The sequence below is a fragment of the Perissodus microlepis genome, chromosome 4 (assembly GCF_051167445.1).
Source record: "Perissodus microlepis isolate ML-2025 ecotype Zambia chromosome 4, ASM5116744v1, whole genome shotgun sequence".
In the NCBI taxonomy this organism is placed as follows: domain Eukaryota; kingdom Metazoa; phylum Chordata; class Actinopteri; order Cichliformes; family Cichlidae; genus Perissodus; species Perissodus microlepis.
In genome coordinates, this window is record NC_140464.1 from 19,685,092 (window position 1) to 19,712,060 (window position 26,969).

General features: G+C 41.8%; 1 protein-coding gene across 1 annotated transcript in view; it reads right to left on the bottom strand.

Annotated features, from left to right (window-relative positions):
* Positions 1 to 19,615: 19,615 nt before the first annotated feature.
* Positions 19,616 to 26,969, bottom strand: part of nherf1b (NHERF family PDZ scaffold protein 1b) — a 28,051-nt gene continuing 20,697 nt past the window's right edge. The window contains exons 3-6 of the mRNA XM_084926373.1: positions 25,759 to 25,912; positions 23,810 to 23,853; positions 20,945 to 21,064; positions 19,616 to 20,855 (exon numbers count right to left, since the gene is read on the bottom strand). Coding sequence (XP_084782499.1) covers positions 20,718 to 20,855; positions 20,945 to 21,064; positions 23,810 to 23,853; positions 25,759 to 25,912 — 456 coding nt within the window. The 3' untranslated portion in view covers positions 19,616 to 20,717. The remainder of the gene's footprint in view (positions 20,856 to 20,944; positions 21,065 to 23,809; positions 23,854 to 25,758; positions 25,913 to 26,969) is intronic.

Genomic DNA, 26,969 nt, shown 5'->3' on the forward strand with positions numbered 1-26,969 from the left:
AACAGAAAGTGCAACCCTGCAAACTGTCCTCAAAAGTTTTATAGCGATGAAAAAGTTGCCCCATTGGTGCTTGTCCACCATGCACCCCCCTCTCATTGGATGAGAACGTCACAAATAGGTGGGCAGGGATGGCCCCCGTGGTAAAGAATAGGCAGGGGGGGAGGGGGGGGGAGGTGGAGGGGGTAGAGGGCAGCAACTGCAGAGGGGTCCCAGCATGCTGGAAATAAGATGTGCATAAGAGAACATGCATGGTTAGCATGGAGAGGCAACATAAAGACTGTCTGAATGGACACTGGTGGGCACGTGTATGTCCACATGTCTGTAGACACAGGTGGACACTTGTTCACTCAGTGAATGAACAAAGAAACGTAAAAGACACTGAGAGATGTCGACTTTTCAGCAGTGGAAAGCATATTTTGAGTACCTGATTTTTAAGCAGTTCCCAACTTTCAGATTTGGACTGCTTGGAGGCCCCTTGACTTGTTTTGTTTGTTTTGAAAATTTTCATCTTCTTAAACTTCTCAGTTGAGAAATTATTAAGTGGAGGAGATGAGACTGAAAACTAAAATTGAATGGTCATGCATCCCACCCTTCAAATAAAGCCCACAGTGTGATCCAGGCACATGTAAGTCTTCTACCAGCACGAGATCACCTAAAGCAAACTGATGCAAAGCGGTAAAACATCCAGTGGTTTGATGAATCAGAATCTTAGGTTGCTGATGGATATTTCAGAGTTCATGTTCTGTGTTATAATAATGGATTGGATTTATATAGCGCTTTTCAAGGCACCCAAAGTGCTTTACAATGCCACTATTCATTCACTCTCGCATTCACACACACGGGTGGAGGCAAGCTACGGTTGTAGCCACAGCTGCCCTGGGGCAAACTGACAGAAGCGAGGCTGCCATATCGCGCCATCGGCCCCTCTGGCCAATACCAGTAGGCGGTAGGGTAAAGTGTCTTGCCCAAGGACACAACGACCAGGACGGAGAGCCTGGGGATTGAACCGGCGACCTTCCGGTTACAGATACGCTTCCCAACCCCTTGAGCCACGGTCGCCCCATGTTAATACCGAGGCGCACCTGTTGATACATTTAATTAATTATTTAATCAATTGTGGCTTTTCAATATGCCTGGTCTGCACTATTTTCAATTAAATCTAAGTTTCTACAGTTTGGTCATCAATATATTTTTATTGTCATTTTACACAGTCAACATTTTTTTTTAAACTGGGCTAGATAATAAAGTTAAACCCATGTGTTTATGGAGAGTGTCACCTTTTCTTTTACTTTTACCTCTGTAAGGTAATCTAGGTGTGATTGAAGTGAAAACCTTCCGCTTTAATTCAAGGGTTTTAACAAAATACGACATTTACTTAGGAGTTATGGCCACTTTGGTACACAGTACACAGTTTACTATTATCAGAGGCTCAAAGGAAATTCCACAAAGTAATAGTATAGTTTTAAATATAAGGTCATCTAAAATATCTTAGTGCTTATTCCACTGGACTTCTTTACCATCAAGTTATCCATGTATCAAAAGAAGAACAAGAACAACTGCCCTATTATGATAATAAGTATTATTAGTTGGTAACACACTGTGTGTGTATATATATATACTAGAGATGGACCGATCCGATATTACGTATCGGTCCGATACTGACCCAAATTACTGGATCGGATATGGGCGAGAAATAAAAAATGTAATCCGATCCATTAAATATCAAAAAAAGCACCTCACAAAACTTGCTACAGGTGTAACTCGGCTCATAACCGTAGCACGTAGCAGCAGTATGCATCACGTGATAGAGCGGCTGTGTGTATTTGTAGCCTCGCCACCAAACCAGCATTTCATCTCCGAGGAAGTTGTCCCAGAGAGAAGTAAAGCAAGTGTGTAAGTTCATCTCTGAATGTTTGTAAAGCATTCCCATGTTAAGCTTAACAACCGATATATGGAGCCACTGCCTCTCTCTCTCTCTCTCCTGCTGCTACTTCAATCGTGAAACTGATCAATGATCAGCTGATCGGCTTTTCTGTCGCGAGTCCGTCTCTCTTCTTAGTTTTTGGCCCACTTCGCGCCAGAAAGAGGAAACCAGCGGCTGAATGTATTTAATATTACTTTCTACACCAGGATCCTTTTTTACGTAGCTGACGGCTGGTAACTGTGCAGGGGCGGATCTAGCAAAGTTTAGCCAGGGGGGGCCGATAGGGCATTAACAGGGAAAAGGGGGCACAAAGACATACTTTTCTTTCTTATTCTCGTTTAAAATGTCTAGCTTTTAATAAATAATTATCTGACTCTTACACCCAAAATTTTAATCTGATGTAAAATATATAGAAGTCCATTACTGTGTATAGTAATGGACTTTTTGCATAGTACTGCTGTTCCATGTAACATTTTAATGAATTAAAATGTTTTACATGAAATGAATTGATATTTTATTAACTGTGTATATATTTAACTATTATTTCCATTTGTAATTAACTGATGATACATTTAATTAATTATTTAATCATATGTTTATTTCATTTCGCTGTTGTAATAATATGAATTTTAAAAATGTGGGACTAATGAAGGTTATCTTGTCTTGTCTTGAGCAGTTATGACAACTCAAGTGGAGCAATTTGAAGAAACACTCCTTGAATGCAGTGGAGATTAATACTTTTTAAATAAAATTAATGTACTTGTGGACTGACTCAGAAAGCAGAGGAATGACTTTTATAGTTTTATGATGAATTTCCATCCATGCATCCATCCATCCCTCCCTCCATCCATCCATCCATCCATCCATCCCTCCCTCCCTCCATCCATCCATCCATCCCTCCCTCCCTCCCTCCCTCCCTCCGTCTGTCCGTCCGTCCGTCCGTCCCTCCCTCCATCCATCCATCCATCCATCCATCCATCCATCCCTCCCTCCCTCCCTCCCTCCCTCCCTCCCTCCATCCATGCATCCATCCATCCCTCCCTCCCTCCCTCCCTCCCTCCATCCATCCATCCATGCATCCATCCATCCATCCATCCATCCCTCCCTCCCTCCCTCCCTCCATCCATCCGTCCGTCCGTCCGTCCCTCCCTCCCTCCCTCCCTCCCTAACTCCCTCCCTCCCTCCATCCATCCATCCACCCCTCCCTCCATCCAAGTGCTTTTCCAATTCAGAGGTGCAGTGGGTGCTGGAGCCTATCCCAGCTGTTATAGGGCAAGAGCTGGGATACACCCTAGGCAGCACGGCAGTCTATTACAGGTGACTCCACTTTATATTTTTAAATCTATTGTAATGTTTCACTATGTATCACCCCATTCTCCACCTTCCCTCCTGTCATATTACAGCACTCCAAACCACAGAGCACGACACAGGGGCTTGTTTTTGGTTTATGTGTGAGGTCAGAAATGGTCATTCTAGGGGGGGCAGGTGCCATATTTGAGTCCAGTGCTCAGTTCTTATAATACATCCACGGTCCCAACTGGTCTGGTCTCGGTTACCTTGTCGTCACATATATCACATGACAAAGCAACAGGTGTGAAAATGCATGTGCATGCCCATGCTGAAAACATAATGCACGGCCAAGTGTAAACAGACGGGAACCCTGCTGGGACCTGTTATCAGCTGCAAATTGACTTACAAGTCTTTAAAACCAGCAATGGCAAAAAAATGTTTTGGCAATTAGAGACTGCAGAAATAACCTGTTAACACACCACGGGCTTCATGTTTCTTTTTAGGCCGATACGACCAGGCTTTTAACAAAAAGGTTGCTTCTGTGTTTCAAGACACCTGATATGGTAGAGAATTCCCTAGATACTGTACTATTACATATTATTACACCACCTGCACATGAGTAATAAACACTTCATGAATGTCAGACTGAAAGATGCTCTGTGTTTGGTCTCAACCACCTGTAAAGGGAACATTTTTTTCTCTTTCTTTGATAAATATGAATATTTGGCCCTATTTACGGCCTTGTGTTTGCATAAAGAAAAAGAACTACCAAACACAAACAAACACAGTGGGGATACATCAGTGTATAAGCTATGTTTCAGTGTGCTATGAATCCCATTTGTCCATTATGGTCTCCTGCACCGGCCGTATTCGCAGCTCTGTAAGAAAGAGCACTCCGTTTTCTAAGAAACATTTGTCCTCTGGTTCTTACGGAGCCCCGCAAGGGACATGGGAGAAAAAAAAATTACGATGAAGTTTTGCGAGATCTCTCAAAACAAACTCGGGATCTCGCAAAAGTTTTGCGAGATCTCGCAAAAGTTTTGCAAGATCTCGCAAAACAAACTCGGGAAAAGTTGAATTCCAACAATGGCGGCAGCTACTTAGTTGTAATATTACTCTTTCTGGGTCACAAAATAAACTTAAGATATTTTGAGGCGTGAATGTAGTTGTGTAAACGTCAAATATGTGCTCGGTTTACAAGACATCACATATTTGCAAAAGTGCTGCGACGTTTTCGGAGATCTGACACCCACCATGTCGAAGCTAACGGGAGGTCGAGACCTACTACAGCCGGGAGGAACACCGCTCTCCTGGCACATCGTGCCTCGACCTCCCGGTCGGCTTCGAGCTGGCGGCCTCCGAAGAATGCGGCTAAAAGTTTTGCGAGAACTCGCAAAAGTTTTGCGAGATCCCGAGTTTGTTTTGCGAGATCTCGCAAAAGTTTTGCGAGATCCCGAGTTTGTTTTGCGTCTTAATTTTTTTTCTTCCATGTCCCTTGCGGGGCTCCGTAGGTTCTCAGGCTGAAGGTCAATAACATCCATGTCCATACAAATACTTAAATAGAGGCACACTAGATTCAGATTAGCTTTAATTCACAGTGTTTTTTTATTTATTTATTTTACTTTGGTAATGTTATATCATTTTGATTTTTTTATTGCTGTGCAGCACTTTGGTTAATGTCTGCAGTGTTTAAATGTGCTATAGAAATAAACTGACTGGCTCTTTGAAGTTTTTAGGGGAGAATAACTGACCGATGCTTCTGAAAATGAAAGTGTACAGTTAATTTGAACAGCTAAACAGTTCAACAATAAGACGAATGGTCATTTTTCCATTTTAAAGTCCAACATTCATAATTATGAAAATCCAAGAACTAAATAAAAATATCATTTAGGCTTAAGTTTTCAGATCATACTTTCATCTGAGTAGCAAAATGAGATGGTTTCGACATGCGCAGAGGAGGGAGAGATGCTGAAGATGGAGCTGCCAAGCAGGAGGAAAAGAGGAAGATCACAGAGAAGATACACAGATGTAGTGAAGGAGGACAGGCAGAGAGTTGGTGTGCCTGAGGAGGATGCTAGGGATAGGGTGAGCTGGAGGCAGCGAAGGAACCCTTAAAGGAAGCAGCCAGAAGAAGAAGCAGAAGACATTCAGCGGACTATAATGAAATTACCTGCTTGTAATTTATATGGTCAGAAATGAAGGATTCACACATTAATGCTGTTTTAAACACTCTTATAAAATGTTTCACAGGTTCTAAAAACATGTAGATACTTGTTGTTGTATAATAACTTCTTCTTAGTCTTAAGATAACAAAGGTCATTATTGTGAACTCAGATGTGGCCACCCACTCTCATAAGTCATACTTATGCAATACTCCCCAACTTCCTCTTAACTCCCATCTCTCTAATCTTTACGATCTTTTTTCTCTTTCTAACCCTACATTTACAATCAGTCTTGCATCTGTCTATTTCCATCTCCCCTGCAGGCTGCGGTCTGTGTTGGAAACCCTCCTTTGTGTGCTACACTTGTAACCCTCGATGCTGTTGTGGGCCCAGCTGTAGCAGTGCAAAGCTCAAGGTGGCTCACTGACATTTAGCTCAATCTCCCCCAGGGATCAGATTACTGCGCCTCGATCTAAACACTGTGCTCTAATACTAATAAAACACAGCAGTGATAATGCTGCACCGCCTGCGGAGAGGCACACACGCACACACTTGTGTGTGCTTGAACAATGAGAATGGGATTTCTAGAAGACACGTTTAAGATCATTACGTGGAAAGAATGATTAGGCGTGTTTTGTGCGTGTAAAATCTTTTTACCCGGCTGTGTTTGTGATGAGATTTTAATTAGAAAGAACACTTTTACTGCAGAGACAGATTACGCAATTTGTTGAGCTATTTTTGGATAACGACTCAACTTGATTACACAAGCACAACTCAGTGGTGTAAATGTAAAATGCAAGCTTTTCTTCCTATTATTTTTTTTAAAAAATATAAATAATCTGCGTTTTCTTTCCAGCGCTGAACAATAAGATTCACTTTGGTTGAGTTCACGCTTTCAAGGTGCAAGCACTCACGGGGTTGAGTGGCACGACTGTTGACTTAAGGATATTTAAGTCCTGCAGCATCACGGACAAACAGGAGGGGCACAGTTCTTCTAAAACAGAATGTCCTTCACTGTCGACCCCTCAGTGCTCCATCCGGTCGTTAAGTGATGACGTGACGAATCCTACTTCCGGGCCTAAAGTAGTCTGCGTTTAATATGGCTTTTGTGTTGTTAACATGTTTAATGTTATGTATTTTCTTCTATTTAATCTCAAAAAGCTCCTAAAACAGTCAGTGATCACTGTTGACCTCCCTCGGCTTTTATTACCGCTAATCAGTTATTTAAGCTCAGTTTTTAAAACCTTAGGATGTAACTACAGCCCAGCCCATGCAGCAGTATATGAATGACTAACCTCGTATTGTGGATGGATTATCTCAGTTGTTCTCCTGGCTGAAGTTTGGTCCTTTTACAGCATCCTGCCATGCGATTACATTTGTTCCTGACCACCGAGAACACTCACGTTAACTTTTATCGAGTGGAAAAAAAGTTAGCTTGTTTATATTATGCTAACATAGCTGTGTCGCTAGTGGTCACGTAGCACATCATTATTAAATACCAGCTAGCCAAACTTCAGTAACCCTACAAACGTCACTGCTGTTTAGTTTTCTGTCTTCATTTATGTTGGAAGTGATATCAGAGCTGTATGTTTTAATTTGTTTCCAAAACCCCGCAGTCAGGACATGCTATATTGTATTTAGATAGAAGCTAGCGAGCTAACTTCCTGCTAACTTCTAACTCCGTTAAATGTCATAAATTCCGTTTTCATGGATGCCTGGATGTTAAACTCAATTGTTACACCTGGTAGAGCAGAACGCTGATCATTTTATTAAAGATGAAAGACTTTAGACAGTTTTTCAACTCTCAGTAATCCCATAGTGATCGTTTGATATATGGACCTGCAGCGGAGTTTAGGCCCAGACACGGCTAGTGACGTCAGACTTAACGACCGGATAGTCAGTGTTGGGGAGAAACGGAATACATGTACCGCCGTTACGTATTTAAAATACAAAATATGAGTAACTGTATTCCGTTACAGTTACCGTTTAAAAGGGTGGTATTTAGAATACAGTTACTTTGTTGAAATAAATGGATTACACGGCGGTATTTTCCTGTTTCATATTGTGGCGGGTCAGGACTGTTTGGGTTTTGTTTGACAACTATGTTCTGTTGTTCCAGGCGGCGTTAGGGTGGCCATGGTTACAGGGCAACGCGCTCTCTCTGCGACTGTGTGTTTCCTGGGTGAGAGAGCGCCTTTTTGTTGTTGTTGTGCTAAGCTAATAGGCAGAATGCTACAGGCATAGCCCTAAAGAATGTAGCCTCATGGGCAGTGTAGTCCGTGCTGCAGGGAGAATGGACTGCCATACCCGTTATGTGTTTGTGAGCGCGAGGAGGGAGAAAAAGGAAAGTGGAAAAGTACAAGTTGTCATCGAGCAGAAACGGGAGATAGAAGCATGTAAATATAATAATAACCACTGCAGCCAAGAAGAGTGCCTGACGAGCCCAGTTGTAAGTAAGCTATTAAGACTCGACTGTACACCATGTTCGTGTTTTCCTCCGAAACAATAAGTTCCGTTGGAGAAGCCTTTCAACGCCTCTCTCTGTCTCAAACTTGACCCAGACAACAAAGTAAAGCTATTTTTCGGCTACGAGCCTGACACACGGAACCCGACATATTAGCCAGAGGTCCCTTTACTATGGTTCGGAGCCGCGGACCTTCAGTAATAGTAATAAATCACACAGCAATAGTACATTCATGTAGTTGTAAAAAGCATGGTAATATATTAAGTAATCCAAAGTATTCAGAATACTTTACTCTCATTGAGTAACGTAACGGAATACGTTACAAAATACATTTTGGGGCATGTATTCTGTAATCTGTAGTGGAATACATTTTAAAAGTAACCTTTCCAACACTGTCCATAGCTGTTAAAAATCTCACCCCGAGACCTCTGCTGTTATCACATTTAGCTAAAACAACATTTTAAATATGAAGGTAGTCAAAATGTAAGAGTATAATGATAAAATCAACATTATATTCATTTAGCAAAAGTTTGCAAATCATGTTACGAGTATCTGTGATAAAGAAATATAATCAAATCCTCATGTTTGATGCGTTAGATGCAGTATATTTGATTTGAGTGCTGTACACCCTGGTGCTAAAGTCATTGTTCAGTGATTCGCAGGTCATACAATATCACAAATATACTGCATTAATACACACTTTGATGCAGAAAACTTCAGAGTGGCTCAAATACCAATTGGTGGGTTGATGGTTCACTCCCCATCTCCTCGGGTCAGCATGTTAAAGTATCCTTGGGCAATATACAGTTGCCCCTGATTGTGTGTGTGTGAATGTTAGATAAGATGCTTTGGTATTGAAAATACTTGTATGAATGTGTGTGTGATTGAGTGTTTGAGGGCTTTGATAAAAAGTTCTTTGAATCCTTTTTAAAAAATTTCATTTTCTCATTTTCCTCTCTTAAACATCTGTTTTATTAGCTTGTTTGTTTGTCCTTTCACCTGAAACAGTTACGTGCTTAATGATTTGTAGCTGGGACCGGTACAGTTTAGGTCGTGATGTAACAAGTGTGTGAGAGCTCGTTGGCAGGCGGCTTGGTGTGGGAGATGGGCACGTCAGGGCTGGCTGCCTGCATGTGGCTGCTCATCACCATGATACATACAGGAAGCACCAGGGAGGGAGGATGATGAGGGCCAAAAGTAGCAGCAGCAGCAGAGTGTTGTACGTTTGTGTGTGTAGGTACTGCATCGTATTATTAGCTGAGGAAGGGCAGCTGGGGTTTGAAGTGCCTCACTGTAACTGTACCTATAGCAGCAGTTGTGCTGCTCTGGTATAAATAGCGCAGTGGGCATGTGGGCAGGCGGCTGTGACACAATGGCAGAAATTCGGTGTTCTTTCGAAGAGATTTGAGAATGTGACATCTTGCAAGCGAAGATCCCCCGCTCTAGATGCTACACTGGAGCTTGAAGGTTGAATCAAGGTGGAGATGAGCGTGAAGCACTTTTTCATGCATTATGTTATTAAATTAATCTGGTAATATTCACTCTTACACCTGTGTAGAAATGGAGATGATGCGGAAAGAAACAAAGCAAAACAAATATTGCAGTGCTGCCTAAAGAACACAAAACGTAACACCTTTTATAGCGCAGTAATTTGGGATTTTAATAGTTTTTCTTTACGTGTTACACACATAACAAGTCGTTCTCACACAGCTTTGGAAGCTTTTTTCCACCACTGAAAAAATCATCACATCCAATTTTGGGTTATTGTCTCAAAATTTGAAATTGCTAACAAAAACATCCGACAAAGAACCCAAATCTGAAACAGTAACTTGAAATTGTGAGACATTAAGGAGAAATTTTGATATAATAACAAATAACATCTAAAATAAATTTTTACAACATTTTCAGCTCGTCGATCTCCAACGTTTGAACTTTAGCTTTATATATCAAATACTTTCCACACCTTGAAATCTGAGGCTGTTTGTTTCAAAATGACTCTCCCAAAAACTATTAAAGATAAAAGCCTAAAAAAATTAACTGGTCTTCCTTTACCATCAAAATGAATCAGACTCTGTCACTTTCAGGCCTTTTGTTCACACAATGAGATCTGAGGCAATGCCTGTTTTGTATGTATCTGCCCCAAATGACAGACACTTGAAAACATCAGATATCTTGAAAAGTGTTTGATATATGAAGCTATAGTAACAGAAACCAGCCCACTGAGTGAACAATGGGCTGTGAGGTCAGTTCCTTGATCATTAATATGCCAATTGTCATGACCATTGAGCATGCATCAAGACACATGAAGCAAAAATTCCACAGCATTCATGATATATGTCTAAACTTTATCATTTTGTACCAAATTCTTATGTAAATTGAAAATGTTTGAGCAGGTACTTCATGCTGATTCGATTTTTTCTCCAGTGGCAGAAACAAGCATCCATACACAGGATTTTAGGACTTTAACCCAACTTTCCCAGGTGTAAGACCCTCTGTAATTCATTGCACTATTCCAAGTCTCAATTTTTGTATCTTCACTCATTTTACTTTTTTCTGCATGTGGAGTGAAGTGACCTGTAAGTGCGGGAGCCCTGTTTGCTGTATGATAAGAGTAACACGTTACGATCTCTGGACTGAGGCACAAAACTAGAGACATAGCAATGCTATTGTAAAATTAAAATAAAGACAACAACAGACACAATGTTGATGTATTTTTTTAAGCTGCTTCAGCTAAATAAACCAATAACTTGCCCTTCCAAGGCATCGCTAATTTGACCTAAAATGATAGTTCTTTAATAATTTTTTGGGCCAAACAGTAATCCCTGAGCAGCTGGTCAATGCTTTGTCCAAATTCAAACCAAACAGTGATGGTAAAAGGCCTGCATTTGTATAGCGCTTTACTCAGTCCTTAAGGACCCCAAAGCGCTTTACACTACATTCAGTCTTTACACCCATTCACACACTGGTGACGGCAAGCTACATTATAGCCACAGCTGCCCTGGGGCGCACTGACAGAGGCAAGGCTGCCGGACACTGGCGCCACCGGGCCCTCTGACCACCACCAGTAGGCAAACAGGGGGTTAGTATCTTGCCCAAGGATATTTGTCATGCAGCCAGGAGGCAGCTTGGGATCGAACCACCGACCTTCTGGTCAGTGGCTGACCTGCTCTGCCACCTGAGCTACAGCCACCCCAGTGATATCATGTAGAAGACCGACCGCTGTATCCCAGTTCATGAGTGTGAATTTGCTTCGAACTCCTGCCATCTCAGTAATCTCCAGTCTGTGATTCCTTCCCTCTCCTGCATCCACTTCCTAACTCCTCTGCCACGTGCCCCGAAACCTGTCCCTGGAAGTAAATCAGCGTCAGGCGCTCTCTTAACTGAGTGTGTCCCTGAGAACATAAAGTGTGGACGCTTTCCAGGCTCTCGTGTTGCTCTCTTATGTCACCAAATCTCTGAGTGAGCCCCTCGTCCTCCCACCTCTTTGGTCCAAGGAGAGAAAGAGACACTTCCTCCTCAGAAGATCTGTTTGGACTTTGCAGTGAAGCCACATAAACACACACAACCAGACACACTCTCCACTGTGCCTCCAAGATCTGGTTGTGATTTGTTTACAGAGGCCACTCCACTCTTGCATTCGATTTATGGCATCAATTAATAGCTCGGTAGCAGCTACTGCTCTGCTTGTATTACACTTTCAAATCTCCATGACTTATGATTTGATACATCTTCTTACGGAGCGGGTCAGCTTGTTTACAACAAATGTAAATTTGATTAAGTCAGAACGGGCAGTGATGCTCTCAGATAACTACAGGATAGTCCATCAGCTCCTCAATCACACAGGGCGAGGCCTTCACTTTGAAGAGAAGCGCTGTTCACACTTACAGTCTTATTTTAAAATGTAATCAAGATGCCTGGGATTTTCAGCGTAACGCGGTTGTAACAGTGAGGTGGCGTTTTTATTAAGCAGTTTTCCTTGTGAAAGTAAGAAAGTGCACTTTCCCCCATGAAGATGACCTCCTCTGTGATTTTAGTGGCCATTTTTGACGACTTTTAGCTGATTTAACCACAATTTGAATAGTTTCTGGGTTTTTCCAAGGGTGGCTGCATAGGCAGAGGCCGCCCTCACTAACCTGGCCTAAAATAAGACAAAAACCAATAAGAAAAGAGCTTAAAGGGTTATCCCCGAAAGATCAATAGTTTCTGAAAAGTGCATAATCAATTAATTACATCGTGATTTTGCCTTCATGTTAAAAAACAAAGGAAAATATTATAATGAAAAAGTGTAGTGAAGCAAAAACGTGGGGAAAAATAAATAAATAAATAACCTATAGAACTGCTTTCTACTTCTCAGTTAATAACAAAGAAATGTTTATCAAATTACTGCTGTTATCATTTTCTTTAATGAGTATGAAGACTTTAAATATTATATCTTAATTTGTGTTTTTTCTACCAGAAGAAGAGAAGAATTTTCTGAATGGGCCTCGGAGCTGTGACTTCAGCTCATGCTGCAACAAACAGAAAATGCTTATGCTAATGAGACAATGAGCACATGTGCCCATTGTGTGCCCCCGTGCTCAGCGGTGCATCACCCCGTTGGAGCAGTCTGACATTCTTGGAGCTTGGGAGTATATTTAACCCTGTGGCTCCCCTGCCAGGATGGCCCCTCCATATACGGCCCTGAGCGCGGGCAGGCCGAGAATGTCTGTGTGCAAAGGGTTGGAGGAACGGCGGCGATGACAGGGTGATGGATGAGATTTGAGCAAAGATGGAGGGAGCCCGCTGTGAAGGAGCCGAGAAGGAGAGTGAGGACAACAGAGCACGGCGATGTACAGAGTTTAACACTCTCTGCTCATTTTTTATTGAATACCTGTGGCAGACTCATTGTTTCTGCAGAAACAGGGAGAAAGCCACTACACTGAAGAGTCCTACTGTTTTTTTATTTAATAAAAAATAATAGAATGCACAGACTGCACATTACATGCACTCCCTTAACTATTAAACAAAGACAATCCTGAAAAATGTGTGAAAGAAGCTGTTTGAAGGATGGATGCAGACTGTGATACACAAAATACCCCCCAAATGTAACAACAGGCGTGTGAGAGAAGGTATAAATGTGACCTTGCAGACACAAGTGTCAACTTTTCTGAGCATGTCACAGTATGTTCAAGTGTGAGTGTGAGGCAGGCAGACAGACAGACAGACAGAGTGTATGGTATGCACTGGACAAGTGTGCGCACCAAGATGCAATTGCGAGTGCACAAACAAGCGTGTGTGTATATTTGTGTGTGTGTGACAGGTGTTTAGCTGGAATGGTGCTAAGCTTTAAGTACTCTCCCAACCCAAGCCCTATTCCTGGTGTACACAGACACACAGCCACAAAGACACAGGCGCAGACACACACACACTCTATTAAACTATTCATCAGTTGCACATTATTTTAACTATCCCTGGAAAACAGTCCAGTATGTATAGTATTTTTGTTGAGCTTTGTCTTGTTTATAATCCAACTAACAAGATGAAGCTGATCTCTCTCAATCATCCAAGTAAGCTAACACAAATGGGACAATTTCAGTTTCAATATTTCTTGAATGTCTCACAGAAATTCTTCGAATTTGGCATAAAGGATGAACTTCTTAAGTCACCATCGCCTTATCAATCAGGTTTTGGAGACATCTCAATAATTCATACAGTAACAGTAATTACGAAAAAAGATCAGAGATGTGAAAAACTAAGAGCACCCTTACTGTTTCCATGGGAATTAAGAGGGTCAGGGACGGCCAGGTGCTGCTAATCAAATGCACCTGATTAACTGATCATCAGGAAATGCGAGCACCTCTATAAAAGCAGCAGTTTTGGAGAATTCAGGTGTGTTTTAACAAAATTTCAAGGAGGAAAAACATCAGCAATGAGCTTGAGAACAGCAGATTTGGCTGCACGTTAATCTGGGATGGATTATAAAGCCACTTGTAAATAAACTGAACAACAGTACAATTAGAAAAACACTGAACAAGTATGGCTTGTTAGGAAGCGTTGACAGAAGAAAGCCTCTTCTCTCTAAAAGGAACATAGGGGCTCAGTTTAGGTTAGGATTTGGGTTTGTTGTTTAGCCACAGGATCTTGCAGTCATTGAGTCAACCGTGAACTTCTCTGTATCCCAAAGTATTCTAGAATCAAATGTGAGGATATCTGTCTGACAGCTAAACTTACTTGTTTATGCCTCACACCCCTCTTGGGATATAAGCAGTCGACAGAAGTCCTCCAAAGTGCTCGGTCTTGAGCCATGACCTTAATCTGAGGCCAAGTGTATCCCAATTTCTCGGTATCCTTTTGGTGGTCTCTCCACTGTGTATGCTTTGGCCTGCCTCCATGGCCTGCTTCCATGTCAGGGTTTGTCTGGTAATGTTGTTGCCTGGCTCCTCAGCTTAAGTCCTATCCTTTGCCATCTACTTCTTTCTATCTCATCCACCACAGGTACTTGTTTTGGTTTTCCCAGAGGTTGTGATTGCAGATCTTGTACATTTTTCTTAGGCAGCTATTGATGATCTTAGAGATTCTGCACCACAGAGCAACACTGATTTCACACTGGAGCTGAAGATTATCCTCTCGTGTGTTGCTGACAGCTAAAGCTTGACTAAAATTGTGTTGCGCATCAGGACAATGACCCAAAGCACAGCAGCAAATTTATGGCAGAATGGCTGAAAAATAAAAGAATCAGGCTGTTGCAACGACTCGTCAACCTGACTGAAATGCTGTGGTACGACAATTAAAACCATTGCCTGCAAACCTCACTGATATAAAGTAGTGCTGTGAAACAGAGTGGACCAACATTCCTCCACAATGATGTGAGAATTTATGCATGGGTTGGTGCTTTTCCACTTTTCTTTACTCTATTTGAGCTCTCAAAGCACTTCCTTGCTACAAGCTTCACTCACACACACATTTATACAAGAGCCTTTTTCTATGCCTAAGCACTTTTAACTTAACATTCACATGTGTGCTTTGGTAACTAGGGGTTATGTATCTTCTCCAAGAAGAGGAGCCAGGGACTGAACCAGATTGGTAGATGACCTGCTCTACCTCCTGAGCTACATCCACATAGAAAAGATTACCTCAAGGCAGAGCTTTTCTGTGATAGTCATCCCAGTTTCAGGAGGATACAGCGTCAAACATTAAAAGTAATCTGGACATGGGCTTTTAAGCCTATCTGCATGTCACTTGTCTACTGCTCTCATACACCTCAAAGAAATTAAAAGACAGACGACAAATTAAATCAGAACTTTCTCACACGTGGTTTCTTGTCAGCGGTGAACTGCAGCTTATTTACTGTACATGCAGTCAGCATCGGGGAATAGCTGAATGCGGGATCACTGGATGTCGGTGCCGAGGCCTCTAAATCACCTGCAGTATGCGTGGAGCTCAATTACTGTACTGGTGATTGAATCAAAAGAGCCCAGTGATGAAAGATGAGCCAAGTAAATAATATGAGCGTCCCTCTGGAACAGCTCACCAAGGGAGCTCATGATGAACAAAATCATAATAATAATAAAACACATGCCATATTTAAGCATTTTGCGAAATAACTTTTGTCTTTAAAAAGTGAAACAGGTTATAGGGTCGTTAATAATTTGCATTGTTAACGATGTAATTGACAGTGCAAGGGGTCACCACTACAAAGGACTGCAAAAATAGTTAGCTGAACAGCAGGTCCCATTTCTCCAGAGCCAGTTGACAACACTTCCTATTAATAGTGAGGATTGTCCTTGGGTATTTTTATAAAAGGAGTGTGAGTGTGCGTGCATGAGGAAAGTAAGGCAGAAGGGGATGAGGCTTTCTCGGAGAAGACAGATAGGAAAAAGCTCGTATTACAGCAGCCTTACGCACTGCTCTGCTAATGCGTCAGACTTCGCTCATCCCAAAACCTCCTCCTCATCCATCTTCCTCCACACAGCTAATGTCACTTATTCCATGTAGCTTACTTTTTATCTGTAATTTTCTCCACTGTACTCTCTCTTACACACACACTAAATCCGAGTCTATTTTTAGTGTGCTGTGGGGTTTGAAGGTATAGTTGTGTTGACCCCTTGTCTCACCCCAGCTCCAGGCCTTACAAGGACCCTCTGGAGGACACGGTTGTCTAGCAACCAGCCTGTGTTTGCACCTAAGCTGTGAAGGTCCACCGCTCAACCCACACCTGCCCTTCATCATCTTAATTATCGCCACCCCCCCCCCCCCATTCGTCTTCATATCATCGTCGTTATCTTTATCGCGGTGTGCTAATACAGGAAAAGAGGCGTGAAAGATGTGCTATTATTTCACCGGTTGTTGTGCGGAAATCGGAGCGTTTACAGCTGGCAGCTGGCTTGTAATGATCGCCCGAGGCGCTTAAACGTTTTATGAGCCAGCTGTAAAGATGCATGTAGTGCTCTCTAGTGAAATTAAAATGTGCATCTGGCTGTGAAAAAGGCAGCATCACGAGAAGAAGATAAATTCTGCTCAGCTCACACTCTGCCTGCAGTACTGCACAATAAACCTCCATGCTTACATCAGATGTAAGATGCTGCAAATTTTCGTATTGACAAATATTGTTTTTATATACTTTTAACTTACAAAGGCTGCTAATGTAAAGGAGAGCAGTGCGTCATGATTTATGAGATGAATCATCATCACTTTGCAGTTTCTGAACACATTTAATTAACCACTAAGTCAAGGTGCTTTTTATTTTCCATAATAATTTATTAACACAATAAAACACATCTCTCAGCTTTTTTTTTGGGAGGGATTTGTGAACTTTGGGTCTGCTTCTGTTGTTTAAATGTGCTGTACACTATAAATAAAATAGACCTGACAGTCAACACAAAAAGCTTCAGACATTTTTTATTGCATGTCTGAAGTATATATATATTTTTCATTTCCACAAAAAAACAACAAAAAACCCCATAATTAACACAACTCACTGTGCAACATACTGAACTATGGGGACAGAAAAAAAGTATCAATCCTGTTGCACAAGTACTGATCTGATACCAGGCTTGATATCAATACTATTGATATCTGGATCTATCCGCCCACCTCTAATGCCTGCACTAACCTCAAGACAACATGAACACCAACAGGTTACGCAGCCTTCAGGTGCTGGCTTGTAAAATATAAAACATGGATTATAGGAGTGCGGCACACTCAGTTCTTCCTTCCTAGTCCTTGGACTCAACCAGAAGTAACAAAAGACAAGTTATTTATCCGACTCTGTGCTATTTAGGAACTGAGTGTCTGCGTTTCAGTGCTTCTGGTGCATCTTTGGACAGAGGTGGCAAAACTACACACGGGTGTCAATTAGGTACAAGTACAGATACTCTAGAAAGGGTGTCTTTACATTGATTCAGTACTCGATCAAATAAAGGTGAAATTCCTTTAAACAAATATCGTAGCAAAAGTTGAAGTCGAGATTTGACTTTCTTACTCAAGTAAAAATTAAAAAGTAAAACCTCTGAAATGTACTCAGAGTAAAAAGTAGCCGATTGGAGGAGATTCTTACCAACTATTTTGTACAAAGCTCACTGAAACTGACTGTTAATGTAAATATAAAATGATACTAAAAGAATAGAAATTTTTTTTTAACCTCCATTCTGATTCTAATGAAAACACTCAGCTTCCAACATGGTTATTTAGAATACCAGCAGAGGAAAACAAAGGCAGCTAAAAAACAACAAAACAAAAATAAAAAACAGCTCTATTTGCTGTTGCATACATTATAGATGGGTGACTTACATTGGGTTTTTTCAGGTGGGGGTCCCACAGCAGCATTAACAGTCCTGAATGTTCATTTCGACTACAGCAGAAAACTTCTGGTGCCAAAAATCCGTTTTAAAGCTATTATAAACTTAGTACAGTTTAGCATTAGTAAGAAAAATCCACTGTTTTTGTTGAGAGTGCTATAAAAGATTTTTTTTGAGGTAAACATTAAGACTAGAAACTGCTTACACGTGTATCTGCTTACTGTTTAATATATTATCCTTTGTTTGTTTAATTGACACATACACCAGTCTATGTGCTAATGCTAAGTTAAGCACCTGCTGGCTGCAGTTTCATACAGCGCTATAACTGTCCTCCACTCTCAACACTCACAAATAAAGCGCTCTCTTATTACGATTAGTGTAAACTTTAGCATCAGAGTGGATATCAGATGTCCTTAAATTTAAATTCCTAATTTTTGTTTGCACAATAAAGCTATTTAGTTGCCCCCAAAGGTTAAAGAGTTCTTTAATAGAAAGTTTCACAGACATTATGTGGGTACTCAAAGTATTTCTAGTTAATACGAGCAGAATTCATATTGTTGCTGTAACAATCACCCTGCTGTTTAATCTTAATAGGCAATTATAACAAACATCATCATTATTATTATGTATCTTTACCGAGTCATCATTTTACCTAATTTCACTCTCCATCAGTGTCATGAAGTCCAATTAGGTTAATTGAACCCTAGAGACAGAAAGTGTACAGCTCGGGGTGTGACAGTGAGATGTGATAATGATGGTGGGGTTATAAAGGAAGAGCAGAAAGGTCGAGGCCATTAGTAAGAGACAGCTGCTGGAGACACAGTGACATGATGGAGGGTAGACGAGTGGCTCGGACACCACTCTGCTGTCCTGACTTGTAGGCTATAAAAATCTCAGAAAACTTTATCTGAGGAAATGAGGACACTGAAAGTGTCACACATATATTTAAAATTGTGTTGTATTTTATTTATGTATTTTTAAAATATGAGTCTTTCTGATTAAATGCCAAAGGTTTGTTTATTCACATTGTACACATGCAATTTTATCTCTACCAGAGTGTACATGTTTATGCAGATGACACTATTTTATATGTTGCTGACTCTTCCATTGATCTAGCTGCTGGGGTTTCAGTATTATATAAACTGTTTACCAGTTATAGATATTTTACACACAATTTTACAAACACTCTCTGGTTCCTAGAGTATTTAAAAATGGAATGTGAGGAACCAGCTTCCAGTTTGGATTCAGGAGACAGACGCTAGCTCGACTTTTAAGATTAGGCTTCAAACTTTTCTTGTTGCTAAAACATAGTTAGGGCTGGATCAGGTGACCCTGAATCCTCCCTTAGTAATGCTGTAATAGGTTCAGGCTGCTGGGGGATTCCCATGATGCATTGAGTGTTTCTTCTTCAGTCACCTTTCTCACTCACTATGTGTTAATAGACCCTCTGCACTGAATCATACTTGTTATTAAACTCTGTCTCTCTTCCACAGCATGTCTGTTGTCCTGTCTTCCTTCTCTTATCCCAAATGGTTTGCGGCAGATGGCCGCCCCTCCCTGAGCCTGGTTCTACTGGAGGTTTCTTCCTGTTAAAAGGGAGTTTTTCCTTCTCACCATCGCCAAAGTGCTTGCTCATAGGGTGTCATATGGTTGTAGGGTCTACCTTACAATATAAAGTGCCTTGAGGCGACTGTTGTTGTTCATTCAAAGTGTTGAATTTGTTGAAATTCAACACTCCTACTTTTTAAGTAAGACTTCATCATTAAACTGAAAACCCCCCAAAACGAACCCTTAAATCAAGGAGAGAAAATTCTTTCAGCAAATGAAAACGAAACCAAGATGATCTTTTACCAGACGATGTGGAGTGGAAAGTAGGAGAGAAACAGCTGATTCAAAGTATACCATATTATATACCAAAACATGGTGGAGGCAACGTTGTGGCTGCCAGTCACCGGTGTTTATTGAGGATCTCACACTCACACTCACACACACACACAAGCAGTGTATAGTACTTTTATTTATTCTCAAAGACCAGGATAACGCTGAGATGATCGACGCATTACAGAATAGAAATCTCTTACTGCTTACACAAACTACAAAAACTCTTCATATAACTCAGTCATTAAAATGATAGCCTTTATCAATACTGGACAAATGCATATAGTTTAAAAGACAGGCAGCCACTCCCCTCTTATGAACATCATCCAAATCCTACACAATTATAGCTCTTTACACAGAAATAAGTAAAAAAAACAAAACAAAAAAAACCTCACAATTTCTAATTTCCAATAAAAATATTCAGTATGCTAAAAATGTGAACTGTGTGAGCAGTCATTCACAGTAACAATAATGGTTATACGGGCGGTATAAGTTACACTAATAATATGCTGCAGTTCACATTTTATAAAAGATAACGCGGGTATCGTTGAGTGGCAGGACGACACTGTTGCAAAGGGTTAAAGTTGAGTTCGTTACGGTGTGGGATTTAAGTCATATGCGTAAAAAATATACATGATATATGATGTATGTACATATATTATAATAGAACACACTTCAAAATACAGCAATTTCCAGTTTTAAAAGGCATCAGTAAGCATTTCCCAAAATGTAAGAAATAATTAGAGAAGAAAGAGCTCTATGGTGATATCCGCTAAAAGAAAAGAAATCCAGTGAAATTAAGGACATGAAAAGCAGTTCAACTCTGTCTACTGCCAGAGGTTTGCTCCCGAAAACAGAGAGAAATGTATTGATTGTCGCGCTGTTTTATCAGAAGACACTTCAGTGTTTTAAACATTAGTATAAACTTTTAAAAGGCGGATAAGGAATCTTAGCGCTCCTTCTTGGATCCACACAAGCTCAGAAAAACCTACGCCCGCATACACACATGGCCATGGTCGCACATGCAGTTCTCTCTCATTGGCATATGCACTTTTCTTGGTAGTAGGACATTTTATAGCATAATATCTGGGTTATAATAGCATGAAGAGCATAATAAAAGGAATAATTTACCCAAAGGCTGGAACTTTTCTTTAAGATAATAATAATTATTTTTAAAAAAAATCTGTCTGATTGCTTTGTGTGTGTGTGTCTCAGGTGAGGCCCTATAGGTTGCTGAAGAGTTCGTTTTTCTTGGTCCAGTCCATGGGCGGGGCTCTCTTGTTGGAGCGTTTCTGGTGGGCGAGCTCTTTGACCTGCTGCAGCGTCAGGTTCAGAGCCGGGATGGCGTCTGTGATTGCTCCCTGTTGAAAGAAAAGCAAGCGAGTAAGAAAACCAGGGAAACTCTAACAAGAGTGAGTGCTGCACTCTGTGTTGTCCTGCGTGGCGTTACCTCAGGCGGGGTGTTTGCGGGCGGGGTTGTGAGCGAGGCGTTAGACGAGGCGTTGGACGGGGAGGGGCTGACGGACACCTTCGAGTCCCTCGTCGCTTCTTTCGCCACGCTGCCGTTCACCTGCAAACACAAACGCCAGTGAGCATCACTGATGAAGATTTGTAAAATTCCAACTTTTTCCCAACATTCCTGTCAATACCAAACCTCGCCACAAGGAGGCAGCATTGGATTAGTTATTTTTTCCCTTATTAAGAAAAAAGGTACTTTCCGCCTATGAATGACAAACAGCTTGCAGGTTTTTCAAGAGGATTTTCACACATCAAAAATGTTTCATAAAAACAACTAAATACACTTCACAGCTCTGAGGTCCCTTTAACTTACTGTTAAATGTGTTCAATTTAGTGACACACACAAGATGCTTTTAATACTTCTGGAAATATCTGAGGGCAAAAAGTGTTATCTAATCAGTAAAATCTCAAAGTTAATCTTTGTTTTGATAAGAGTGGTGACAGGTGAAATCTGAGAAATTCTTCCTGGTTAAAACTTTCAATGTTCCCTCATTTTTCCAGCAGCGTGCAGGAGTTTAAACCCTAACCTTTCCTGCAGCATAACAGGAAGAATCAGCACTAAGCCTGTAAATCCTGACTGCATTTAGGTTTTTGCTCTACAAGCCACTAAAAATATCTTTCACCTCCGTGACGATTTCTCTCTGACCTCTTGCTCCCCCGCCCCACCCCCCTCCCTCTCAGCTCTTCGACCTTTTGTTACGCAACAATACGTGGAACATGCAACTTCACCGCAGCACATGTAGATCCTGACTGGCGGGAAGTCCGGGGTCAGGCTTCACTTTGAGCGTTTTTGGACAAAGGCCCAAAGTGAAAGGCTGCCGCTTTTAAACACAGTAGCTTCTTTCAGTTTGTGCTCTTCATCCGAACCCGGCCATTATCTCAAGTCATCGCCTGATTTACATAAAAGTCTAAGGTATTCACACGGGAACGAAAAACTCGGTTACTTGAGAGGCCCCCAGAAAGCATTCCTGTGACGCAGCCACGCACCCACGCACACACGCGCACACACACACACACACAGTGGAATTTCAAAGGAATAGTTTGATATTTTCCTAAATTTGCTGGAATACTGAAACCACTCATTATACAGCGCGCCAAGATCGCAACAGCAGTCACCACAAGGTGCTTTTCTCTGTATTATTGTAGGATCTTTACCTTACAATGAGAAGCCCAACAATCAGACAACCCTTTGAGAAAACATCTGGCAACAGTAGGGAGGAAGAACTCCCTTTCTAAACAGGAAGAAACCAGAACCAGGCTCAGTGAGGGGCAGCCATCTGCCACGACCAGGTGGGGCAGATGGGATGTTTACATGACAAAAGAAATGATGTGAAAAGGAGCCAGTTCAGCAAAGCAAGTTGCTGATTAGCTTAGCTTAGCATAAACACTGAACTCGGGGGAAAAACACCTATCCTGACCTACAGCTGGCAGATCTGGTTTCCTTTAGAGAAAGTCAGGTTAAATGTCTCAACCTAGCAGCAAATAAAGCCAGAGGTTGAAGCTGGTGCCACCACCCGCTGTAGCGTTTGCCCATACAGCTTTTCTATAAAGTGAGAGTAGTTGGTCTGTTGAGCTTAAAGCCAGTTTTCAGTGGCTGGAGCAGAAAGACTGGCTCCAAAGAGAATGTTGATGCATCTCCAACAGGGTTTTTTAAGATTTTGTTGAGCTGGCTTGCAAAACCAGTCTTCATAGCGCACGCTCACTCAGATGACACGATACCCAGCTATGTTTAATAACGTCTTTAATTTCTGAACTTTTGAATATATATAAATATATATAGAATATATAATATAACATATGTACACACACACACAGTATAAATGGCATTTAAGGTGCCTTGATTGCTCCTCATAACATGAAATACCACAATCCACCTTAAAAACAGTTGGTACCTGCTAGCTATGTTCAATGGCACCGTGACTTCAAATTTCCTTTATTATTCGTCATCTTAACTAGTAAAGATAAAAGCAGTCAACAGGATTTGAAAATTTTAAACAATAAAAGTTAAAAGACTAAGAACAATGTTCATATTTCCTGCTTCCCATTTCTTATTCCTTGTGGTGGCGCTTAACTACTTTTGATCCGAGATACCATTTATAAAAGACTCAACATTTCCTGTTTCCACTTCAAATTAAAAGCTCTCCAGTGTTTCAGTGGACAGAAACTGTGCGCCTGTGTGGAGTTTGAAAGTTCTTCCTCCTCCTGTGTCATATGTGGGAGGTGTAGATGTTAGATAAATATAAGGCAGGTACAACAAAGAGCTGTGTGAGTAAGCAAACGTGGCTTTCGGTGTAAAGCATAACGTTTTTTCCTGCGGTAACAAAGTGAATAACGGATTTCTCGTCTAACTGGGAGTGTGTTTGCTCGCCTCCTGCTGTAAACGGCGACTGTTGTGTCTCAGCGGCATTACACCCAAATCCTCCGGTGGGATTTACAGGAAGCTGCGACTATCTCCACGCCTCAGCCCAAAGTGCGTACATTACTCTGTCAAACTTTTGCAAATAATTTGAAGTTAATGGTGGCTGACTGGGTGGAGTTTTCTACAGGAATTACACACACAATTACAGGAAAGTGCGATTAATAACTCATTTCAGCAGCCTATCGATTCTCTCGTGTGGCGCAGCACTCCAAAACAAAAGCTGAATGCTGCTTTCCTTGCCTGGCCTTGGCCCGCTGGGTTAAGCAGCACATGAAGAGCAACAGAGCATTTAAAGCAGGAGCACTTCTTGTTCTTGAGTCTGAAAAAAAGACTTTTCCCTGCTAAAGCAAACCTCTAAGTGCTTCTGGTGGGTCTTACCTTCTCCTCCATCCCTCCGTTAACGATGGGCTCTGGCAGCGGACCTGTCAAAAACAAAATGAAGCAACTATTAGTCATCAGCATCAGCTCTCAGGCTCCCTGCCCTGGCACTGTCATGATACCTTCTGTCCTTCAGAGCTCCACTTTCCTAGATCAAGAGTTCCTCTTAAGCTCAACTTTCATCTTGCCAGCACCTGCTCTAGATCATCTATAATTCACCAGTGGGCCATCTCTTCGATGAGATGGTCCTCCTCCGATCAGCTATCTTTCAAAAAGCTGAAGTCAAATTTTTTCCCCATGTTTATTTATTTTTCCCACAAACAAGATTCAAACCACATTCCCATCTCTCACCCTTACCTTCCATCCCTCTGTTTCTCTGCACAGCCAAGAATTGCCTTTTTGTTATTGTAGCTTCTATCAGCTGCTCCTTCAGAGCTAATCTGAGATTTGAGCCCTCAGGTCTTTGCTGTGTGTGAGCGTGTTTGCACCCCTAAGTCTGAATGGAGCCTCTCCAAGTCCTAATACAGATCCAGCTCCAGGCTGAGAGGCCACTTGGAGCTGGCACCTTGGAAACCAAACAAAAGGTGCTGGCCAGCAGGGCTGCAGAGTGTGTGCGTGCGTGCGTGAGAGAGAGAGTGTGAAAGAGTGTGTGAGCGCTGACACGAAGAGTCGGTGTAGGCAGGTGCCCTCTGAGTGGGCAGCATGTGAAGAGAAGTGCAGGCAGTTACCTGGGAAACACCTCACTGGAATGTTTCTCCTGTAGAGCGCTATTATTTTAATCCTGCACTAGGTCTGACTGCAATAAACCAACTACGATTATTTAAGCATTGTGCTAATGTACAAATTTGCCCCTTTATGCTTTTACTCAAGTTCATTTTACAAAGAAACTCAAATAATCATGAGACGTTTAATACAAACATCAGGTAGAAAATAGATTTAAGTAATAAAACAATCATTTAGGTCATTTTTAGCAGAAATATCAAAGACTTGTTTTGGTTTCTCCCTCTTAAATTAAAGTTTTCCTTTTTTGCTGTGATGCACAAAAGTAATCTGAGTATCTTTTGGATTTTGAACCTAGTCAGACTAAACAGAATCTGAAACAAGCTTTGCTTCTACTAAACTAGATGATGTACATTAATCTATAGCAGGTTTGTCATATATACCAGCAACTCAGGACCTGGCAACTCAGGACCTGGCAACTCAGGACCTTGGCCCTGACAGCTGACCCCCTCCCCACTGAGCGTGCCCAGGCTTTTGCCATGCCAACAGCCAGTGGCATCATGTTAATATGGGGGGAACTCCTGTGGCAGAGTGGCACTCAGACGCTGCACCACAACCAGCCACACCCCCACACAGAGGACCAGCTGTTGCACTGTGGAGGGACCCCGAGTCACAAGCTATGCTAGTGCTCCCCCTGGGGGCTTGGGTGGGTACACCCAGTCCTGAGAAAAGTTAGAAAGTCTTCGAGCAATGCCTGAATTAGAGGCATCTCTCATGCCTGTAATTATATTTAAATATTATTGCTATTACTCCTCTGATTAAGGACAAAATGTGCTGACTTTTTTTGGGTGGGGAGGGTCAAACTATCCACTTGTGGTTTATTTAAGTTGCTGTGTAATAATGAACTTTAGAAGAGAGACTTAGCATTAAAGCCTTCAGTTTTTTTAGCTTAGGCTGATGTTTTCAGATCGAAAACATGGGGGGAGATATCAGGAAGTGGCTTAGCATCTCTGTCTCTCTGTGATCCTTGGCAAAAGAATAAAGACAGAAAGAAACAAGCGAAGAGAGGAAAAAAAAGCAGGGTTTTAATGTGCTGCTTGTTTGGGAAGACGGAAGGAGAAGGCTTGTGTCCATAACATGTCTGATAAAGCAGCTAAATGCACTCATTTGCTCCACCCCTTCTGCACAACTTGTAAAGCCTCACAATGAGCATGAAATCGTGCTCTCACCAGTCAGGTGCTCAGAGGTGGGGGTGACCCGGCACCTCTTGAAGAAGGCGTCCGTTTCGGGGTCCACCACCAGCAGCCGGGTCTCGTGCCCACCGGCTTTAATGGCAGCAACGACATCTGAATGCGTCTTACCCTCCACCGACATACTGTTCACCTGAAGAAGACAGAAAGAGGAAAAAAAGACAGAGAGAGACATTAGGAGAATGACATGAATGAGATATTTAAACTTTGCAAACGCGACTGCAAACCCTTCAAAACATGACCAAAAAAAGTCCTCATTGTTGCTTTTCGTGGTTGTCCATCTTCATTCCCACACAGAAGTGAACAAACTTCATCACTGTCAGGAATTTTTTTTTTCCTGAATATTATCGGTTTGTTTGCCAAAGGCTCCAGGGCAGGAAATCCTGTGTGTCCACACACAATTGCACACGCACAGACTTTTAACAAAGAATCCTGAAACTTTCCATTATCTCTCATATATATGTCTGTATATATTTATAAACTCTGTTTCCTACATCACTGTGACAGTTGCCCTTTAAGTCTGGTATAAGTGTCACGTGTCTCCCAGAAGACCAGCTGACTCCTCTGGTGTAAAATCTCTATGGGAAAGCATGTGAAATATGAAGAGTGTGTGTGTGTGTGTGTGTGTGTGTGTGTGTGTGTGTGTGTGTGTGTGTGTGTGTGTGTGTGTGTGTGTGTGTGTGCGCGTTTAGGTCACAGGGTGGATCTGCACGTCAAAGCCAGTCCTACAGAGGAAGCCGGACAATAGCTGCTCAGCCAGTAACAGCAGTAACAATGGCTGTCGGCTCCTCACAAAGCCCCGGACCTCAGTGGGTGGTGTGGCTGTCTGGGGCACCTCTCAGGGACTGGAAGCCCCTCTAAAGACTCCCAGCAGACCCTGTAGTCCTTTTAATCCTTCTCCCCTTTACTCCGTTATAAATTCTATTCACTTTCAAAGGGAGAGGAGGCGTCCTTCACGTCAGAAGACGATACTTTGCTCTGATAGTGTTTTTAAGTACTGCACAGAAAGAGTCCGTTCACTCGGACCAGATGTTTTTTCCTGCTTCTCATCAAACTGTATAAATATATATATTTTTGCATTTATACTATGCAGATCATACAAAGAGGCCCGTGTCTTCACTAATGAGGCAGACCGACATCAGGCCTTTTTAAAAGCAGATTATTTCAGTGTGAGGCTGTTACAGTCGAGC